The 22,535-nt window shown below is 35.7% G+C and overlaps 1 protein-coding gene across 4 annotated transcripts in view; it reads left to right on the top strand.

The window, feature by feature from the left end:
* The window catches only part of DMXL2 (Dmx like 2), a 152,715-nt gene that overhangs the window by 69,110 nt on the left and 61,070 nt on the right, over positions 1-22,535 (top strand). For all 4 annotated transcript variants that reach the window (XM_077881089.1, XM_077881086.1, XM_077881088.1 and 1 more), the window contains exons 9-14: positions 1,692-1,866; positions 5,346-5,585; positions 6,239-6,510; positions 7,157-7,853; positions 8,176-8,297; positions 22,339-22,428. In XM_077881089.1, coding sequence (XP_077737215.1) covers positions 1,692-1,866; positions 5,346-5,585; positions 6,239-6,510; positions 7,157-7,853; positions 8,176-8,297; positions 22,339-22,428 — 1,596 coding nt within the window. The remainder of the gene's footprint in view (positions 1-1,691; positions 1,867-5,345; positions 5,586-6,238; positions 6,511-7,156; positions 7,854-8,175; positions 8,298-22,338; positions 22,429-22,535) is intronic.

Here is a 22,535-nt window from a genome sequence, read left to right as displayed (position 1 = left end):
ACAGTTAAAGTTATATTTTGTTTTAATATTTATTGAAATTTAGTGAGACAAAGTACTCAATTTTTACTACATGTTTACAGTCATTTTTATATTCTTATATGACATTTTATCTTTAAATTATAAATGAGCTTTTAGAAACTAAGGGCTTTGAGACATCCTTGTGTCCTCCATAGTACCTAATATGTTGCCTTTCAGGTGTTAAATTGAATTACTAATTGCTGCATAAAATAAAAGCAAAAATTATAAGTAAACATATATAGTCAGTGATTTGGCAAATTTTTGCTACCCTTTAGTAGTGTTATTAATTAATTAATAATGTTAAGATTGTTTCTAATAGAAAAAGCTTAATTGTCTAATGTATAAGCTACCTTGCTTTTTGATATCCTTTTGTCTTAAACTCCTAACTGTAAGGTCTATAATTCTGTATATACTTATACATTTTGTTCCTAGGAGAAAATAATCAGCCAATATTACACCAGTCTTGCCAATATAATTTTTAAAATAATGATAAATGTCAAAGATCTAATGAAAATAATTTTATAGGTGTTGTGGTACAGGAGGTCTCTAATATATCCATCTTAAACCTATTATCAAAGAAGTAAGCAGCTCTATAGCAGGGTGACCAGAGGTGAAGGATATGCGATAGATCTGATACTGTTTTCCAAATGAAAAGGGGTAAAAGCTTTGGAAATTGAAAGAAAGGACCAGATATTACTTTAATGTAGGAAGAACTGAGAGAATGCCACATTTTATTTAACTGACTATGAGGAACAAAAGAATAAAATGGGAAATTATTGTAAAGCATGGCATTGGGGGCAGGTTAAGTGACAGAATAAGGAAATACTGTGAGTTGGGGTTATTGGTGTGGAGATCTTTTCTTTTTAAAATAGTTGAGATAATTGGGTGTGCTAGTGGAGAATTTTTGTCCTACAGTCATACCTCAATTTAAACAAATTTCATATGTCAGCATTTTCATGAGAGCTTTCTTGGCTCCTCTTACCTAAATAGATTCCCCTTATTCTATATTTTTATTTTTATTTATTTATTTATTTTTTAAAGATTTTATTTATTTATTCATGATAGTCACACAAAGAGAGAGAGAGGCAGAGACACAGGCAGAGGGAGAAGCAGGCTCCATGCAGGGAGCCCGACGTGGGATTCGATCCCGGGTCTCCAGGATCACGCCCTGGGCCAAAGGCAGGCGCCAAACCGCTGCGCCACCCAGGGATCCCCTATTCTATATTTTTATACTCTATTTTTTCTTCTTTATAATAGTTGTAATTTACAAGTAAACAGCTGTAATTGTTTACTTGTAAGTGAGAATATTGGGGAGAAAGGCTCTTCTTCCTGCTAGAAAGATTCAGGAATTTTTTTTCTTTTTACTGTTGTGTCGAGTAAATTTCATTTCATAGTGGAATATCCTGAAAAACTTAGACTTTGGACTTCTCATCTTAATCAGAGTCTCTATAAATAATGAGTATTTTGAGCAACTACTTCTGCCTTAAATTATAAAATTTGCAAAAACTGGAGTATATAGTCAGGATTGTTCAGCTGTAGTTAAGGAAATTTCCTTTAAAATGTTCAGATTTTTCAGAGAGGAAAATTATAAAATCCTTAATAATAAAAGATACTTGGATCAGCATTTATTAGGCTTTCCAGAGTTGAATTTAACCATTATTTTTCTATTTTAGACAATACACCATTTGAAAAATTTAAGAAAAGGACAGAGGAGGTCTTCTGTTCTTGTAACTCACACCGAATTAATGTCTGACCAGATGGCAACGCATGAAGTTCAGAGACACATTTCCCACCATGCAAATGCACTGTGTCATTTCCACATTGCAGCAAGCATCAATCCTGCCACAGGTAAAGGATAGTAAAGTTTTAGTTCCTATAAATATGCTGAAATAAGATAAGTAAATAGAAAAGTAGGACTATTTTTAGAACTTGTTTTTAATTTTATGTTAATATTCCGCGTTTCCTTTCAAAATAGCTCTTAATTCAAACAGGAATATAATATAAAGTACCGTTTCTTCAAGTGAGACTATGTGATTCTCAGGAAACAATTGCATGTAAGTATTTTTGAGCACCTCTGTGTAGTATATATAGCAAGGTTCTAAGTCAATTAGAGCATTAGTTGAACTTGGGAACACACATGGTGGCAGTCCGGTTCAATTGATTTCCCTCATTTTTATATTTTCACTACTAAACCTTCTTTTCAACTTTTCTTTATAACTATCTAAATATATTTTTACATACTTTTCCTTGTATTTTAGCATATCTTGTTTTCTACTTCCACGGACTTACTTTTTTTTAAATCCAAGATTTACTTATTTATTTATTTGAGAGAGAGAGAGGATGAGCACGTAGTGGGAGTCCAACATGGGACTTAGTCTCATGACTCATAAGATCATGACCTGAGCTGAAACCAAGAATTGGAGTCTTAACTAACTGGCCACTCAGGTGCCTCCTCATGTGGACTTTCTTATCCTACACTTAGGGAAAGATATTATTTCTTCTAACCTTAATATTTTCTTTTTTCTCTTTTCCTCCTGTGAGGTTGAGCAGTATTTTGAGGCAAGTTGTGTTGGCAAAAGCATATTTGAAAGCTTCTATTTAGGGGGATTGTTTTCTATATGCATGAAAAACATGAAAAGGCTCATAGATAATTTCATATTACATTGCCAGTAGAACTATATTTGTGTAAAGTTACAGTCATATTTATTGAAATGAAAGTCGATATATTGCTTCAGGATGCAGAGGAGTTTATTTTTAAATGTTTGTTAATATAGAGGTGATACTCAGTAAATACAGTTCTAGAAAGGTGATCTTTAGGACACTCCCCCCGCCCTTTGTAATAGTGGCTCTAGATATGTGCTGTCTAGTATGGTAGCTCCTTGAGCACTTGAATTGTGGCTAGCCGTATTGAATTATGCTGTAGAATACACACTGAATTTTTAAGACTTAGAATAATAGGAGGATGTAAGATCTCTCTAACAATTTTATTTAATATTGATTACATGTTGAAATGATGATATTTTACATATATTGGGTGAAATAAAATATTAAAAATAAGTTCACTTGTTTCTTTTCTTACCTTTTATAATATAGGTATTAAAATAAAAAATGTATGCCTTTTGTGATTTGCATTATTTCTATTGAAAATTTTTGCTAGCTGGTTAAATGTCATTTTGCTTACTGATCTCACATCTTAACTGTATTCTGAGATTGTCTTTATAATATGGACTTGTTTACAAAATGTTAGTGGTTTCAGATTTTTATACATTTTTAACTTTTTTAAAAGAACATTATCCTGAGTTATTGATGATGATGAAGATCTAACTTCAAATAGAATGTAATTAGTGATTGCAGTAAATTCAACACATATTAGAAAGGTTGCTTTTTAAAATGTATACACTGTGCTAAACAAGTGGAATAAGATCACAGGATTGTCCCTTGTGGATAGATATTCTATCACATATTTGAGTCTAAGTACCGGATATGTTCTTTTAGCCATTCAGCCTTGTCTTGCAGCATCTTTATTAAATAGCCTTCACCTTTTAACTAGTTCATCCATTTTTACTTTAACTTACTACATACTATTTTAAAAATCATTTTGTAAAAATATTTAACATCATGTATTTATAGGTGTTGTATGTAAATATAGCATATAGTTTGACCAAATGATTGCTAAATACAAATAATTTTGTACTGTAGGACTCTTCCTCTTTAACTTTTTTTGAGGAAACTTTTTTGAATCTACATTAAAGCTGAGAGCATAGTTCAGTGAATACCCATATAACCTTCACCTAAATTCACCTGTGGTTAGTATCTTTTCCTGCAAGCTTTTTTTCTCCCCTTCTGCTCATGTATGTATGTCGTTGCTTCCTCTCCCCCTATATTTGGTTGAGCCATTTGAAAGTAAAATTGTCACCAAAGTGATCCTTTATCTCCTAAATTTTATGATGTTACCTAAATATTTCAAATGTGCTTTCTAATAGAGAGTTTTCCTCCATTATCACATTATTGTTATTGCATGTAAGGAACATGGATAAGATTATATTTAATATACAGTTCATATTAAAATATACATTCTTCTATGCATTTGTCATTTTTTTGAAACTTCTAATCTACAGCAGTTCCTCTCAGTTGTCAAAAAAAGTCTCTCAGTCTCAACTTCTCTCTTAGTTTATCTTTTAAAGCATCCTGTGGTCTGAATATTTGTTCATGATAAGGTTTGGGTGAAACCTTGTTAGCAAGGATAGGGGGCATATTGTTTTATAGTATTCTTAATTTAAAAATCCTATTTTATGTGATTTGTTTCATTTTTATTAGAAAAAAAGGACTGTCACACAGGAATTAAAAAAAAAGAACAACTTGGAACTTTATTTAACACTGATATTTACTAACAAAACACTATTAGAATATCCTGTGTATTTTATCTTTAGACTTGGCATGTCTTTTTGTAGAGGACAGTGGTTTTTTGTTTTGTTTTTGTTTTTGCTTTCTGTTGAATGCATTATTGATAATATGAATTGGGATCAAGGAGATTAATTTTTTTAGTTTTACTATTTTACATGAACTAATCTATATTGTGAATTTCAGATACCCCAAATGGAGGAACCCTGTTTGTCTTCCTTGTTCTTCTTTGGCATTATTTTCTCCCAGCTTTTTAGTTTCAAACATTTAGAAAATTTGGAACAATAGTAAAGTGAACACTCCTGTCTTCTACTTTGAACAACAACTGCTAACATTTTGCCACAGTTGCTTTATTCTCATTATATACTTGTGTGTGTTGGGTGGGGGGGGGGGGGCGGGTGCGGACATGTGTGAGTGAAATTCTTTCTTCATCTTTTTGGAGTAAGTTACATATGTCATGGCACATCATGCTTATATACTTCAGAAACTAACTCCTAGAATAAGGAAATTCTTTCGCATGATCACAATATCACTATTATACCTAAGAAAATTATAGGTAATTCCATAATCTCTAATATCCGGTTCATATTTTAACTTAAATTTCTCCAGTTATCTCAGATGTCTTTTATAGCTGCTTTTATATTTTATTTTTCTGTTCCTCCATACCCAAATTGGGATTTAGTAAAGGTTCATGCATTTGATGTATTTGGTTTTTAAATCAGTAATTTAATTCCATTTATTAATTTAAGTGTGTGTCATTAATTCCTAATAATTTACTTTTACCATTAAATTCAATTAAAGTTTTTATAAATTCTGCTAGAGTTATGTTGACCTTTTATGTGTAAGTATATAGTTTTTGTAAGCACTTGGTAATCCTTTTAAAGACATGAAAAATTCATACTGAAATACTATCTTTTTTCCCACAGATATTCCAAATGTCTTGGTTGGCACTGTATTTAACATTGATGATGGAAATGGGGGCTTTGTGGTTCATTGGTTGAACAACAAGGAGTTTCATTTTACATCATCTACTGAAATATTTATGCAGCAATTACGAAAACTTTCTGAGAAGCAGATAGATCATGAAAGTGATGAAGGTGATCGAGAAGATGAGGAACGTTCACAGGAGGAAAAAGAGAGGGGTTTACATATGAAACTAGACCATGGTTAGTATTCCATGTTCAGATTTTTTTTTGATGAATCAGCAGCTTTATTGTGATACCATTGTTAGTTTGTAATCCATCCTTCCTGGGGTGCCTGGGTGGCTCAGTCAGTTAAGCGTCTGCTTTCGGCTGGGTCATGATCCCAGGGTCCTGGGATTGAGTTCCCTATTGCAGGGAGTCCCAGAGCAGGGAGCCTTCTTCTCCCTCTGCCTCTGCCTACCCCCCCCACCTTGGTCTCCCATGAATAAATAAATAAAATCTTAAAAATCCTTCCTTCCTGCTCTTCTTTTTCACTTTTCCAACCATTTACTAACCATCTACTATGGACCATCTGCCATATAGCTCTATATGCTTTGTTATGCATATTGCTTTGAGTAATATATAACTTTGGAAGCCATGTCCTTTTTGGGAGGATAAGTTTTGCTAATGATAATATGAATGAAATTTTGATTTCTTTAAAAATAAGAAATAGTCATTTTCAGTTTATACCAGAAAATGGTTTTCTTCTTTTTTTTTTCCTTCCTCCCCTCCCCCTGGCCATAAATTGGAAAAGGGATTTATAGTTTCTTAAGATAGTATGCTATTGGTAATCCAATATGTAAATGAATTTTTATAGTATTATTGGTGTGTACTGATAAATGTATTTTCTGATTCAGAATTATCCTTGGATAGAGAATCTGAGGCAGGTACAGGATCATCAGAACATGAAGATGGAGAAAGAGAGGGAAGTCCCAGAACTTTTTCACGACCTAGTGTACCAATGCCACTGCCCACCGTCCTGCTTGATCGGAAGATTGAAATGCTGCTAACTGAATGGAATAAGAATCCTGACATGCTTTTTACTATACACCCTGTAGATGGTACCTTTCTAGTGTGGCATGTGAAGTATTTGGATGAATATAATCCTGGAATATTTAGACAAGTCCAGGTATATTTTGCTGATGAAGATATTATTACATTTCTTTTAAAAAAAGATGCTATTCAGATTTACCATATATTCAGAAATACTTGAAAGATTTTGTTTTTGAGAAGCAACTGAGAAGAGAATACTTATTCTTGTTACCAGAGCAGGGGATCAACGACCACAGATTTTATAAACCTGGTTAATTGAAAGTAAAATGAATTTGGCTTTTAAATGTGGTACTGAGTATTTGAATATATGTGCGTTGGCTTTTTCCCTGGGAATTCACAATATTTTGAATAAACTTAAGAAATCATCCTAAAAATGTGACTCAGGATCCATGCCCCCCCCCCCCCCCATTTTTTATCAATTAAATCCGGCTACCTTTATCTGTTATCTTTCTGGACTTCATTTCTATTTAGATTTGTGGTTGGGGTCATTTAGCTGTATAAGTAAGACATTTGAAACTTGTTTTTTTTCAGGATTCTTTTGGGCCACAAATAGAGATATGGTATTACATAAATAGAGGAAGGAATTAGACCTTAAAGGGGTTGAAAATGATAGTTTTTCTAGGAAACTAAGATTTGACATTTTGAAAATGGAAGTGTTTTTGGAAGACATTTTTTTGAGAGGAGGAAAACTACTTATATTGAATTCATACTGTGTTTTCCAGGTTTCTTTTTCTTCTCGGATTCCTGTTGCATTTCCATCTGGTGATGCGAGCTCTCTTAGTAAAAATATCATGATGTATGCCTGCATAAATGCTACAAAAGATACTCCCCACACCCCGTTACACCAGGAGATGATGGCAATAGGCAGTCCTCATGGATCACAGCTGTACTCCAGATCACACACTACAAATATGAATATTTTAGCTCCCACAGTAATGATGGTCTCCAAACACATAGATGGTTCTTTAAATCAGTGGGCAGTCACTTTTGCAGATAAGTCTGCCTTTACCACTGTTCTGACCGTATCTCACAAATTTAGATACTGTGGTCATCGATTTCACCTCAATGACCTGGCATGTCATTCAGTTTTACCATTGTTACTGACATCCTCTCATCATAATGCTCTGTTGACTCCTGAATTAGACTGTCAGTGGGACTCAGACAACAAATTAAGTAGATTGATGGATCCTGTAAGACCTATAAAAGGTTCCTCGAAACAGCCTCTTAGAAATGCAGCGACACGTACATTTCATGACCCGAATGCAATCTATAGTGAACTAATTCTGTGGCGTGTAGATCCAATAGGACCTTTGTCCTATACCGGAGGAGTATCAGAATTGGCTCGAATTAACTCTTTACATACATCAGCCTTCTCTAATGTTGCTTGGCTTCCGACTCTTATTCCCAGCTATTGTCTTGGTAAGTGTTCATTTTAATTCTGAAATTAATAAAAGCTTTTAAACTTTTTTCATACACACATGGTTTATATTTGTCATTATTAGGATTTTTAATAAGTATTGAGAATGTGGGCATCAGACTTATGTTTAGAATTTCCAGAAGTTTGTTTTTAATTTTTCCCCTTCGTAACATATTTCTATTGAATTTTTCTGTTAATAATTTCATATCCATTAATTTTATCTATTTAATTATGATTCTGGACCATGGTTGTACCTAAAAAGAAAACCTCAGCCCAAAATAAAAATAAACTACGTATTATAATGCAAAGCTTTTACTCTTTCAGGCACATACTGCAATTCTGCAAGTGCTTGTTTTGTTGCTTCTGATGGCAAAAATTTGAGACTCTATCAAGCTGTGGTGGATGCAAGGAAATTATTGGATGAATTATCAGATCCTGAATCTTCGGTGAGAATTTCTTAATCTTTATTAAAATATCTGGCCTGATAAAGAATTCTCTTTTTTACTTTGGGACTTTTAGCTGGTATTTAGGGAGTGAACACTTGTTCTAGCGTCTGTATGAAAAATTTACTATTTTTCTTAATTTCTGTTTCAAGGTACATGAATCAGTATCACACATCAGTACATTTTACATTTAAATAAATAAACCTGACTTTTCCCCTTAAATATAATGATTTCTGCTTGACAATTTTTGCTCTCTGGTTCTGTTAATCTTTCTTTGCTTTAAGGCAGCTTTACCAAGCTCTTTGTTTAAGTTGGAAAAATTGAGCTTTTCTGAGCTTCATTGACCATCCTATGGCTAGAATATGTTATCAGTGGTTGGCAGTTCTGTATCTGAAGTGGAAGTCGTGTATATTAGTTACCATTCAGATTTGAATGCTGAATTTTACATTTACCTATGAAAACGTGGCTTTTTATAAAACACTTGTTCTAACAAAAGTGTTTCCAATATTGAAAACAAAAGACATTTTTGAGTACTATGTGTCCTTCAAAGTGTAGGGAATACAGAGTATAAGTCTCAGTGTGTGGCTTTAAGGATCTTTTAATTTAGCTGAGGAGAGAAGTTACTAATAAAAGGTTAAATAATAGTTTAAGACAGAAACAGTGTCTGAGGGTGGTATGTAATTAATTGTCAAGCAGATGGCACTAGAAGTATTCCATAATCCAAAGGAGAAAAAGATCAGATTAGGGAAGGCATAGAAGTCTTTATTAAGGACAGTATTTAGGTTTGTTTTTGATGGGTAGATAAGGTTTAGAAAGACAAATCCTTTCTCTTTGCCTGAATAAGAGAATGACCTGAAAGTGTGGATACAGGAAAGTGTGCTTATAAGTAAAGCTTGTTCCAGGAATGGTGGGAAAACCAATTGGACCAGAGCCAGAGGTTTGGCATAGAGGAAGTAACATCTTAAAATCATAGAATTGGAAGATATTTTATAGGTCACCTAGTTTAAACCAGCCATCTGATGCTTTATTCCCCTCTACCGTATTCCTGCCAATTTGTCATCTGGCCCTGGAGGGGGGAATCTTCGACCCTAAATGCTGCCTTTGAATTACCCTCACTATTAGACTGAACTTAAATTTATATTTCTTAGATTCTGCTTGTTAGCCTTGGTTCCATTTAGAATAAGTTTGGTATTTCTTGTATGTGAAATAACTTAGATAATTAAAGATGATGGTCTTTATTAAACCTATAAAACATTTTTCCTCAGGCCAAACCTGGCCCCCTCCACCAATAAACTTATTGTGTTTTATATGTGACCCTGATTACTCTCTTTAGCAGTTTTCGGTTTGTCTATGTTCTGGGCGTTGTAGGACCACTAGAATACAACAGGATTGCCTCTCTCATTAGATTCTATTGTGTTTTTGGTAGTCATGCCAGATTTTTTGTATGTAATTGATTCATACTGAGCTAACTTATTTAAATATTCCAAAGTCTCTTTTTGTCAGCAAGCCATTCTGTATTTGTGTAATTTGAGTTGTGGCCCAAATGAAGGCTTATTTCACTATTACATTTCATCTTGCTAGGTTCAGTCTTTCAGTATCTTTTTTGAATCCAGATTCTGTTATTTGTGTTATTGCTTTATGACTTATATCACCAGTCTCTTGGATGAATGTTTCCACATCTTTATCTGAATCAATTATAAAAATGTTAAACAGGATAGGACTAAAAAAAGAGCCTAGCAGTGTACATTTGACATCTTTCTTCATTTGTATTGTCTGAAAAAAGAGCCTAGCAGTGTACATTTGACATCTTTCTTCATTTGTATTGTCTGTCTTTCCTTGAAAGACCAGAGACTTTGGAATATTTCAGCTTGTTTCTAGAATTTCCATGAGGCAGCTTGTCATGTACTTTGCTGAAATAAAATACAAAATACACCGTCTGCTAAAATATTCTGTAGTCAAAAAAGAAGTCAAATCTGCATGAGATGATTGTTTTAAAGTATAGTGGGTTAAATGTACCTACCCTATGTCTGTTACAAAGACATTGTACAAATAGACATCAAGCTTAGTTTGCCTTACTGAATTATATTGTTTTCCTTTTTGAAAATTGGAACATTTACATATTGCTAGTATTTGGCTCTGACATTTCCCATTATTTCTCAGAGAACATCTTCTGTAGTTCATTGATTTCACTTGCAAAATTTCCCACTAACCCAGGCATTACTTTTCCAAAAAATATCAAGTTATGTAGAGCTGTTAGATATGTTCTTGGAATTTCTTAATTTATCCTGGCCTTCTACTCTTCCCTTACCAATGTACATTTTTTCTTAAACCTATTTTCATTAATTTTTTTAATGTTAAGAAGTAATATGTATTCATTGTAGAAAATTTTTTGTTTATTTCTATTTTGGCAAGCTAACTTCTTTTTTTTCTAATTAAATCTTTAATTTTTTTTAAATTTTTAGAATGTGAGGGTGCATGTGCATGTTGGGGGAAGGGCAGAGGGAGAGGGAGAGAGAGAATCTCAAGTAGACTCCACACACAGAATAGAGCCCGACTCAGGGCTTGATCTCACCACCCTGAGATCATGACCTGAGCCAAAGGGTCTGTTGCTTAACTGACTGAGTCACTCAGGCATCACCCCAACAAGCTAAAATCTTGAAATGAAAGACCAGAGACAAAGCAGGAATTAGGAGGTCTTATTCTCTGCATCTTTATTAACATTAAAGTATCAGCCTCTACTGATAAGCTTATCTTTTCCTGTATCTCTGTACTCTGAAAACAGTAATTTATTCAGTTACTTAATTTTTAAAATAAATTCTTAGTTTTTGAATAGTTACAGATTTATTGAAAAGTTGCAAATACGGTAGAGAGTTCTCATACACCCCACAGCCAGTTTCCCCTATTGTTAACATCTTATATTACCAGAATGCATTTGTTACAATTAAGAAACTATCATTAGTATGCTATGATCAATTAAATTCTAGACTTTTTAAGATTTAACTGACTTTCCTGCTAATGTCCCATTTGTATTCTAAGATCTCATTCAGAAAACCACATTATATTTAGTCATCACGAATCCTTAGCCTTCTCTGATCTGGTATAGTTTCTCAGTTTTCTTCATTTCTTTCTTCCTCCATATTTTCTCATGACTTTGACAGTTTTGGGTAGTACTTGTCTGACATTTTGCAGAATTTTCCCTTGATTTGGGCTTGCTATTTTTCTCATGGTGAGACTGGAATTTGTTTTTTTGGGGAAGAATACCCCAGATGTGAAGTACCCTTCTTGCTACATTATATGATGGATATATGCCATCAACGTGGTAATTACTGTCTTCCTTTTTTTTTTCCTTTTAAGTCTTGCACAGATTTGTTCATTTTATTGATACTATCAAAGAGTGAATTCTTTGTTTCGTTGAACTCTTTGTTTTTGTTTTCATTTTCATTAATTTCTGCCCCTTTACCATTTTTTTCCATCTTGTCCTTTCTGGGGGTGGGGGGTAAGGGAGGTTCTTTTTCTAGGTTTTATAAAATAGTAGCTTGGAGTCTTGTTTTGAAACTTTTCTTATTTTCTAACATATGCATTGACTGCTGTAAATTCCCCCTCTCAGCACTGCTTTGGCATTTTGGTAAGTAGTATTTTAATTTTCATTCACTTCACTATATTTTTAAATTTTCCTTGAGAATTCTTATTTGACCCATTGGTTATTTAAAGTGTGTTGTTTAACTTCTAGTAAATACTGGGGAGAGATTTTTCTGTTATTCTGTTACTGATTTCTAATTTGATTCCATGGTGGTAGGAGAGCACCCTCTGTGATTTAAATCCTTGCAAATTTACTGAGGTTTGTTTTATGACCCAGAACATTGTTTTATTTTAGTATACATTCCATGGCACTTGAATATATTTCTGCTGTTGTTGGATGGAGTGTTCTAAAAATGTCAATTAGATTTTGTTTTCATAATAATGGTGGCATTGAGTTCCTCTAGATCTTTGCTAATTTTTTGTCAGTTCTATCAATTCCTGTGAGAAGGGTGTTGAAATTCTCAACTGTAATTGCGAATTTATCCGTTTCTTCTTTCAGTTCTTTAAGTTTTGTGTTTCACATATTTTCCAGCTCTATTTTTTGCATACACATGTAGTCTGAAATCAAGGTGTTGGCAGGGCCATGCATGCTCTTTCTCAAGGCTCTAAGAGAAGATCCTTTCTTGCCTCTTCCTAACTTCTGGTTCCTTCTACCAATCATTGGTGTTCCTAGGCTTGGAGCTGCAACACTGTGGTCTCTGCCTGTCTTCACATGGACTTCTTTTCTCTGAGTGTCTCTATGTGTCCTCTCCTCTTTTTAGAAGGACACCCAACCTATCCTAGTATGACCTTATCTTAAACAGATTAGATCTGCAAACATCCTTCCTCTAAATAAGATGGCATTCTGACATTCTGGGTAGACCAACTCGTTACACTAACAGGCCTTTCTTTCTCATCAGTTGTGTTTGCAGTTGCATAGTCAGGAATGTCCAAGTCACTCTAGCCTCCAGATTCTCTTAAGCCATTTTAACTTTTAGAGCCATATGTTACAAGGAATTCTGAGATTTTTGTCTTTCTAAATGTTAAGACTATAGGGCCTCACCCTTATTGTTAATCTTAAACTCTTAACATAACATGATTGCATCCTGTCAAGTTCTCATTATTTCTGCTGATCTTTTTCTTTTTTTTTTTTGTAAGTCAGAGCTGCAGTTCTTCTAGTTACTTCCTCTACTAATTGTGAGTTGAAATATGGCAAGAAGTTGTCACATGCTGTCCTTCCTCAAAGGAGATTTTTCTTAGATGCTGGGTAGAAGCTAGCTTTTCCTTTCTTTTCTTTTTTTGCTATAAGAAACTTCTGAAAAGATTTGAATTTTATTCTGGAAGTGAAAGATGGATTTAGAGGACAATAAACTTCTTTGGACAGGGAAGTAAAGAGGTTAGTTTATAGGATAGAGTGTAGTTGGTAGGCACTGGAAGCATTGGAGATAGCAGGAAATCTGTTGAGGTCATCAAAGCATGTGGTAAAATAAACCTGAGCTAAAGTGAGATTTGGCTTGGTAGTAGCTGAATATGGATACTAAAATAAATGATTCTAAGGTTTCAAGTTTGGTAGTGGATCCACTAGCAGTGGTTAGGTATTTGTAAGGTATTGATGATGACTTAAGTTTGAGATACATTGAGTGTGAAGTGATTGAGGTTTTAGGTAGCAAAATGTAGTTTAGATAACTTTTGCAGACGTTTGGAAATTCCTAATGTTCCTTGTCAGATACCAGTGTACATTTGGTACTTATTATTAAGGGCATGCTTGAGATCTTTTAGACCTCTAAAGACACAAGTAACAGTTAATGTTCATAAATGTGACTCTGAGTCATGAAACGGATTTATGTTGAGCAGACTGTTTATGAAGGCAGTAATTTAAAGACTTTATTTTTAAGTAATCTTTACACCCAGTGTGGGGCTCAAACTCACAACCCTGAGATCAAGAGTCGCACATTCCACTGACTGGGCCAGCCAGGCACCCAGAAGGCAGTGAATGAACTTTAAGAAAAAATCTCCATCCAAAATACTGAAGATACCATTGTTTTGGTGCTTGGTGTAATGTCCTTTAAGTTTCTCTTGTAGCAAGTGACACGATCTTTTTAAAGGCTGCAAGATACTCCATTGTATGCACATACCACAGTTTCTTTATCCATTCACCTGTCAGTGGGCATTTGGGTTGCTTCTATCTTTTGACTACTGTGAATGATGCTGTGGTGAACATAGTTGTGCAGATATCTCTTCTCAGTCCTGCTTTTAATTTTTTTGGGTGTATCTCCAGAAGTGAGATTCCTGGATCATATGGTCACACTATTTTTGCAAATCTCCATACAGTTTTCCATAATGGTAACACCATTTTACATTCCTGCCAGCAGGGCATAAGGATCCAACTTCTCTGTTTCCACTCCAACACTTATTTTCTATTCTTTGATAGTGGCCGTTCTGATGGGTATGAGGTGATATCTCGTGGTGCTTTTGATTTGCATTTCCCTAGTGATTAGTGATATTGAGCACATTTTCATGTACATATTGGCCATTTATATATCTTCTTTGGAGAAATGTTCTGTTGAGGTCCTTTTTTGTTGTTGTTGTGGTTGTCGTTGTTGAATTGTAGAAGTCCCTTCTGTATTCCGGATGTTAACCCCTAACACATGGATGATTTGCAGTTACTTCCTCCATTCTGTAGGTTGCCTTTTACTCTGTTGGTTGTTTTCCTTGATGTGCAGAAGTTTTTAAGTGTGATGTAATTCATTTCTCTATTTTTTATTTTGTTGTCTGTGCTTTTGATGTCATATCCAAGAAATCATTGATGAAAGCAGTGTCCTGAATCTTTCCCCCATGTTATCATATGAATTTTAGGATGGTTTTTTCAATTTGTGCAAAATATGCCCCTGGGATTTTGATAGGAATTATATTGAATCTGTTTATTGCTTTGGTAGTATGGACATTTTAACAATATTAAATCTTCTAATCCACAGCATGCAATATCTTTCCATTTATTCATATTTTCTTTTCTTAGTAATGTTTTGTAGTTTTCAGCATATAAGTCTTTCATCTTCTTTGTTCATTTTCTTAAGTCTTTTGTTTTTGACACTCTACTAAATGAGATTGTAACTTCCTTTTTGGACTTGTCATTTTGTATATAGAAACACACCTGATTTTTGAATGATGATTTTGTATCCTGCAGCTTTGCTAAATTCATTTATTAGTTCTAACAGGTTTTTGTGTGTGTGTTTTGGGCAGTGTGTGTGTGTGGATTTTTGAGGTTTTCTGCGTATAAGATCATGTCATCTGCAAACAGGTAATTCTATGTCTTTTTTTTTTAATGCTTATATTTTGTCTAATTGTGTTGGCTAGAGCTTGCAGTCTGTGTTGAATAGAGTGGTGAGAGTGGGCATCCTTTGCCTTATTCCTGATCTTAGAGGAAAAACTCTGTCTTTTCCCATTGAGTATGGTATTAGCTTTGAGCGTTTCATCTCTGTCTTTTATTATATGGAAGTAGTTTCTTTCTCTTCATAGTTTATTGGGTGTTTTTTTTTTTTTTCATGAAAGCATGTTTAATTTTATCACTGTTAAATCTGTGTGTCTGTGGGGGAAGGTGGTCTTGGACTTCCTATTCTCAACATAGACGTCAGAATGCTATTTTTAAAGTGTAATTTGTTTGGGTCATGTCACTCTTAAGCCATTGCCTACCGTGAACTGTAATACTGTACGGGCTTTACCTCTCACCCCCATCCTGCCTTCCTTCACTTGTCTGATACTATATTTTTCTACTTTTTGCCCCCCTCATTTTGGCTCCAGCGATACCTGTCTCTTTAGTGGTCCTGGAGCATGGCCAACAGTCTCTCATCTTAGTGTCTTTTACTTACTATTCTCCCGACCTGGAATGTTCTTCCCTCAGATAACGTATGGTTTGTATTCTTGCCTCCTTTAGGTCTTCAGTCGAGGGAGGGCTTCCTGACCACCCCTGCGAAATACTTCTGCCCACTTCCCCACTTTATTTTCCCCTTCACACTTAGTACCATTTCATAGTTTGTTTTACTTGTGTGCTATTTGTTTGTCTTCAGTTAAATGTGAGATGAAGGCAGTGCTGTATTCCCAGTGCCTGATATCTGATAAACACTCTATAAATATTTGTTGAGTTAATGAATAAGTTAATGAATATCATGCTTAAGAGTTTTATTACCTTGTGAAGGCAATGAGAAGCTAGCTGTTCTACCAATTTGTACTTCATCAGCAAAGTATGTGAGTACAGGTTTTCTCTGCCCTCTTTTTCTTTCTTTTTCTTTTTTAAGATTTTATTTATTCATGAGAGACACAGGGAGAGAGAGAGAGAGAGAGAGAGAGAGAGAGAGAGAGGCAGAGTCACAGGCAGAGACACAGGCAGAGGGAGAAGCAGGCTCCATGCAGGGAGCCCGATGTGGGACTCAATCCCGGGACTCCGGGATCATGACCGGAGCCAAAGGCAGATGCTCAACCGCTGAGCCACCCAGGTGTCCCCCTCTTTTTCTTCTTTCTGTCAAAATCATTGTTTTGAACTGATACATACTACTTTGATTTATGCATTTTTTATTATTGCAGGAATGGAATGATTTTTCATATTTTTTTGGCTGTTTGTATTTCCTCTTGAATTGGTTGTTCAAGTTTTGTGGGATTATAGTATTTAAATTGAGAGGGATGAGTATACTAAGTAGAAGAAGCTACACAAAGGTCTTTGCATATTGTGGGGAGAACACATTGGTAAAGGTTGCACTTTTTCAGGGAGAGACAATCAGTGCCACCTTGATTTAATCTCTGTCAGTCAGGGCCTGTGTGGGAAACAGATGACACACTTTTAAAAGTTTAAGTATGAAGACTTTAATGAAAGAACTCCTGAACGATTTGAGCTCATGATTCACCCACTAGTGATAATAAGGCACTCAGAGTCTGGCAGAGGGATGAAGCTATTATTACCATTATTAAAATAATGGCCTCAAAGATGCTCATGCTAATCCCCAGAACCTGCAGATATGTTACCTCACATAGCAAAGGAGACTTTGCAACTTTGCATATGTGAATAAATTAAGGACCCTGAAATGTCAAAATTTCCTCAGTTATTTGGGTAGGCCCAGCCTAATCACATGAGTCCTTGAAAGCAGAGAACTTTTCCTGGCTGTAGTCACAAAGAGACGTGATAAAAGAGGAATGATCAGAGATGAATTTACTAACTTTGGGGAAGGAGAGAGGGGAGCCATGAGCCAAAGAATATGGATAACCTCTAGAAGCTAGAAAAGGCAAGGAAATTGGGCTTTTCTCTCAAGTCTCCAGAAAGAAATGGAGCCCTGCTGACAAATTGATGTTAGTTCAGTGAGACTCATGTCAGATTTCTGACCTACAGAACTATAAGGTAATACATTTGTGTTGTTTTAAATCGCTAAGTTTTGATAATTTTTTGCAGTGACAGTAGAAAAATAGATCCCTGTGCCTGCGGGACAAGAGAGCAGTAACAGTATACCAAAGTCTGGTGAGAGAAAAGCCATGGAAAAGGAGCTGCCTGTTGGGAGAGGTAGCCACACAGGAGAATAGCCACTGCTAGAATTGTGAGGAGCAGGGGGCATAAATACCCCAACTAATCTCTCTCTTTTCTCTCCAATCTCTGACCAGTCCCTCCCATGGAGTGAATTCAGCCTGAAGCTGAAGTGGGCTTGGGAGCTAGGTGATACTGTCCAGAAGAAAACCTCTTGGGGCACAGAATAAGCAGACAATGCATATCAAGTTTAGATGCAGAGAAAGATTAGCTAGCAAAGTCCACTCTTTTTGCCCCCTAGCATCTATTCCTGATTTTTATTTAGATGGAGAAACTTTTATCTCCAGCACAGGGGAAATGCAGATTCCTGTTTGGCATTGTGTCATTGTGTAATGATGCCAGCTTAGTCATGGTCCTACTTGGAACCTGAATTGAAGCTGTTGCACTCTCAGTACTTGTCACAGTTGGAAAATCAGGGGAAAGAAACAATGTCAAGGAAAGCTGTTATAGCCCCTGCTTCTACAGATAGTCACAGAGCCTGAATTCAGTAATCATAGTTTCCTCCTCTCACCACCAAATTCTACATTCTCTTACGCTCTTGTCAGCACCTTGGGTATTTGTCTTTTTTTTTTTTTCTTTTTAAACCTGGTGGGGGGGCCTAAACATTAGTGTTCACATTTTCTTTGAGTAAATGTCCAGTAGTAGTGGAATTACCGGGTTGGGCAGTTTTAGTGCTGTATTTCAAACAATCAAAATAAATGCAGAGAAGTCCTTGATGAACAAAATGACAAAATTTTAAATACAGATCCAGCAGTGCCACGATGAGCCACATTGAAGCCTGTGGCAAAAGGAAGCCTCTATAAACATATGTTTCTGTAATTTCTTAATGGTTAATTTTTTACCAGAACATTAAAGTAGTTGAAAATTAGAAGTAAGTATATTAAAATTCATGGTATTCTTTTAAGTTTAAATGTTACTTATGCCCTAAACAGAATTTATTATAATTTTATTTTCTTGGCTTTCATGAAGGCAAACACTTCAATAATGTGATCAAAATTTACTTCTTTGCTAATCCAGTTTTCAATTGAGATTTGTTGGATATAGTGAGAGAGTGAGAGAGTAACTTTGAAATTATGTTTGGTGAGTGTAAATTATTAGCAAGAGGTATGCGTATAGTCCCTGAACCGAAAATGAATTAAAAGCAAAAGGGAAACTGGAAATACATGAATTATAAGATGTGATATTCTTATTGGAAAAAATGCCTATCAAGTAAAGATTACAGAGATTGTGGGAATCTGTATTAGTTTCCTACTGCTGATATAACAAATTGTCACCATCAAATTGGTGACTTTAAAACAATACATTTACTATCTTATGGTTTTGGAGGTCAGACATTCTAAAACCAAAGTGTTGGCAAGGCCATATTCCCTCTGGAGGCTGTAGGGGAGAATCCATGTTCTTGCCCTTTCCAACTTCTCCCCCTGTGTCGCTTGGCTGGCTCATGGCTCCTTCCTCCTTTTTAAAGCGAGCATCAGAGCATTTTCAAATCTCTTTCTCTGGCCTTTGTTTCTCTCTCTGAGTCCTTCCATACTTCCTCCTTCTTATAAGGACCATCATGATTATGGTGGACCCTTCTATCTAATCAAAGATAATTTCCCATCTCCAGACGTTTAATTTAATCACACACAAAATCTCTTTTGTCATGTAAAGTAACATATTTACAGGTTCTAGGAATTAGGATGAGAACATTTTGGGGGCCGTTATTCTGACTACCAAGCATACTAATTTCACATTCAAAATGGAGGTATAGGGATCCCTGGGTGGCGCAGCGGTTTGGCGCCTGCCTTTGGCCCAGGGCGCGATCCTGGAGACCCGGGATCGAGTCCCACGTCGGGCTCCCGGTGCATGGAGCCTGCTTTTCCCTCTGCCTGTGTCTCTGCCTCTCTCTCTCTCTCTCTCTGTGTGTGACTATCATAAATAAAAAAAACAAAAAACAAAATGGAAATATGAAAAATTAACTGAATTGTTTTAGATTTTGAATTTTTAGCTGGAGAAAAGTTAATCTTGTTTTTCTTTTTTTAAGATTTTATTTATTCATGAGAGACACAGAGAGAGAGGCAGAGACACAGGCAGAGGAAGAAGCAGGCTCCATGCAGGGAGCCTGATGTGGGACTCGATCCCGGGACCAGGATCACACCCTGAGCAGAGGGCAGCCACTCAACTGCTGAGCCACCCAGGCGTCCCTAGATAATCTTGTTTATAAAATGCAGCTACTGACTTGCAGTCTTGTGGAAAATTCATCTGAAAAAGTTTTAAGTGTCATGCAATGTCCATAATTTGTAATATAAAATCAACATTGTGTTTGGGTCTTCTAAAACTGATTCACAAATTTTGCTTAATGCAGTTTTATTCAAATTTGGAAGCAGACTTCAGAACTTTAAAAAAAAACAATACTAGTCACAATGTTGTCCTGCAAAAGAAGTTTCAGTAAGCTGAAGTTAATTAAAAATAATTTAAGGAGGCACCTGGGTGGCTCCTTCAGTTAAGCATCTGACTCTTGATTTTGGCTCAGGTTATGATCTCAGGATTGTGAGATTGAGCCCTACATTGAGCTCCACACTGGGTGTGGAGCCTGCTTACGTTTCTGTCTCTCCTTCTCCCTCTGTCCTTCCTTCTCCTCCCTCTCGGGGGGAAAAAAATTAATTAATGAAAAAAATTATTTAAAATTGTCATTCAGTTAAGAGACTGCCAAATAGGGAAGTTCTCTGTAGTTAAAACAAGATAAGCAAAAAGTAGATTTAAAAAATATTGCTAAATTAGCTCCCACTAAATCCAGGAAAGTAAAATAGTCATTAATCTTATTTTGGTATAAATAAATTTAAGCTTAAAATAATATTGTGAGTTTTAATACACCTTCTTTTCAATTTTTCAGTAGTTTTCAACCATTTTAATGTTCTGGAAAAAAGCCATTAAAAATACATAAAAACATGTCTCAGCTCTAATATGGCTCACTGAGGCATTTTTTTCTTTTTAGTTTTTATTTAAATAATCTCTATGTCCAATGTGGGACTCAGACTCATGACCCCAAGATCAAGAGTCACATGCTCTTCTGACTGAGCCAGTCAGGTGCCCCATAACACTGTTGAATCCTATATTTAAAATTTTGGTATTTTGTTCATTATAAATTTTTTTGCATTACTTTTGATTTTAAGAAATACTGCATTGGGAAGCCTGGGCGGCTAAGTCAATTAAATGTCTGACTTGTCATTTCAGCCTAGGTCAGAGTCTCATGAGTTGTGAGATTGAGCCCCATGTGGGGCTCTGCACTCAGCAGGGAGTCTGCTTGAGGTTCTCTCTCCCTTTCCCTCTGTCTCTCCCCCAACTTGCACAGGCATGCCCCCCTCCTCTCTAATAAATAAATCTTTTAAAAATACTGCATTAAGGTATTATTTATCTTGATTATTGATTTTTTGGCACCTCCTTCCCCACCCCCTTAATTTTCACACCTAAGGTGAGTACTTCATTCACTTTATCCTAATTCTGGCCCTATCTTCTGCTGTTAAAAGGGTTCTTTTGTTGGAGGTAAAGTTGAGTAAGATCCTGTAGTGTTGAATAAGGCATTTGGTAAGGCCTTAGTCACAGTGCTAGCAGCAGAGTTGTGGGCAGGAAAGGCAAATCCTTACCTAAAATGGGTATCCCTGCAAGGAGATTGCAACTTTGATTTCATATTAGAAGCACTGAGGAGTTTGTAAAATGCCTGTGATCAGATTATACTCTAGACCAATAAAGCAGTCTCTGTGAGTGAGAGCTGAGCAGCAATGATTGTTAAAGCTCCTCAGGTGATTGAGTGTGCAGCCAAATCTGAGAACCATTGATCTATGTCAGTACATATTAAACTTCAGTATGTACAGGAATCATCTAGAGATTGTGTTAAAATGCAGATGTTTTAGCTTCCGGGCCTGAGAATTGTATTTACAGAAAGCTTCCAGACACTGCTGTTGTTGTTGGTCCATTGACCACACTTGAGTAGCAAGGATTCATGGTGTGTTAGAGGTATTCCAGTATTTTAACCTCACCACCTGTAGGCCAGAGTTGCATCCAGATTTCAGTTAACAAACCCAGCAGACAGATGTCTGAGATAACACTTCAAATCCTGAATCTTGGGTGAATGTACCCAACAATAAATTCAGCCATACCCAGCCATGTATTTTGCCTCCTTTGTCTAATAACCATAGAATCTGTTCTCATACATGTCTCTGGAATTCTGCTGATACAAATTGGAAATATCCTTCAACCCCAGAGTATATGTTGTTTTTCCAGAGCCAATCTTGTATTTATATCCCTAGGCTAAGCTGGGATCTCACCCCTCTTACCAGCTCAGAGTTCATAAATAATAGAGGTGATATAGAAGAGAATGGGCATCTCCTTGTTAAGTAACTGCTTCAAGTGAAGTTACTGAAAGGTTTTTATGCAAGGAAATCCTGTTTGGAAGGATGGAGAAAGGACTGCTTTTTTCAGCAGAAAGGTTTGGGAGTTTGGGGACTCATAGTTAGGCTTCCCATATTCAAACATCTTCATCTCAAGTTGCAGAGTCCCACTTCTTCTCAACCATTGCCCATACCTTCTAACTGGCAGCGTTGTACTTTTACTTGGCATTGCACATCTGCAGACCTTACACATGGGCGTTGGGCCAAATACCCAGCCGTGTCTGTCTTGGAGCTTTAAGATTGCAAAATGAAGGCATGTTAAAAGAACCAGATGCCTTAAAATAATATGCTATTTAGCTAAACGCTGTAGAATTTTCTACCTGGTTAATTTTAAAAATGAGAATAAGAGTATAGAAATTTGAAATTTTTTTTGAATGTATGAATTGCCATTGCCAATCAGTATTTAGAGGGGCCTTGAATGTCTCAGATGCTGTATCATACTCACAATAGATTCATAAATTGTTGATCATTCGCATTTTCTGTTTTTTATTTACAGAAACTTATTGGAGAAGTGTTTAATATTGTGAGCCAACAGTCTACTGCGCGGCCTGGCTGCATTATTGAACTCGACGCAATAACCAACCAAGTAAAAACATGCTTGTGAATGGAGATATTAATGTATTCTATTCCAGAGTGCTTTATGTGCATATATTTCGTTGTCAGAATAATTCTCTTGTTTGATACTAAATATAG

Source organism: Canis aureus, chromosome 32 (assembly GCF_053574225.1).
Source record: "Canis aureus isolate CA01 chromosome 32, VMU_Caureus_v.1.0, whole genome shotgun sequence".
In the NCBI taxonomy this organism is placed as follows: domain Eukaryota; kingdom Metazoa; phylum Chordata; class Mammalia; order Carnivora; family Canidae; genus Canis; species Canis aureus.
This window is presented reverse-complemented; position numbering and strand designations above follow the sequence as displayed.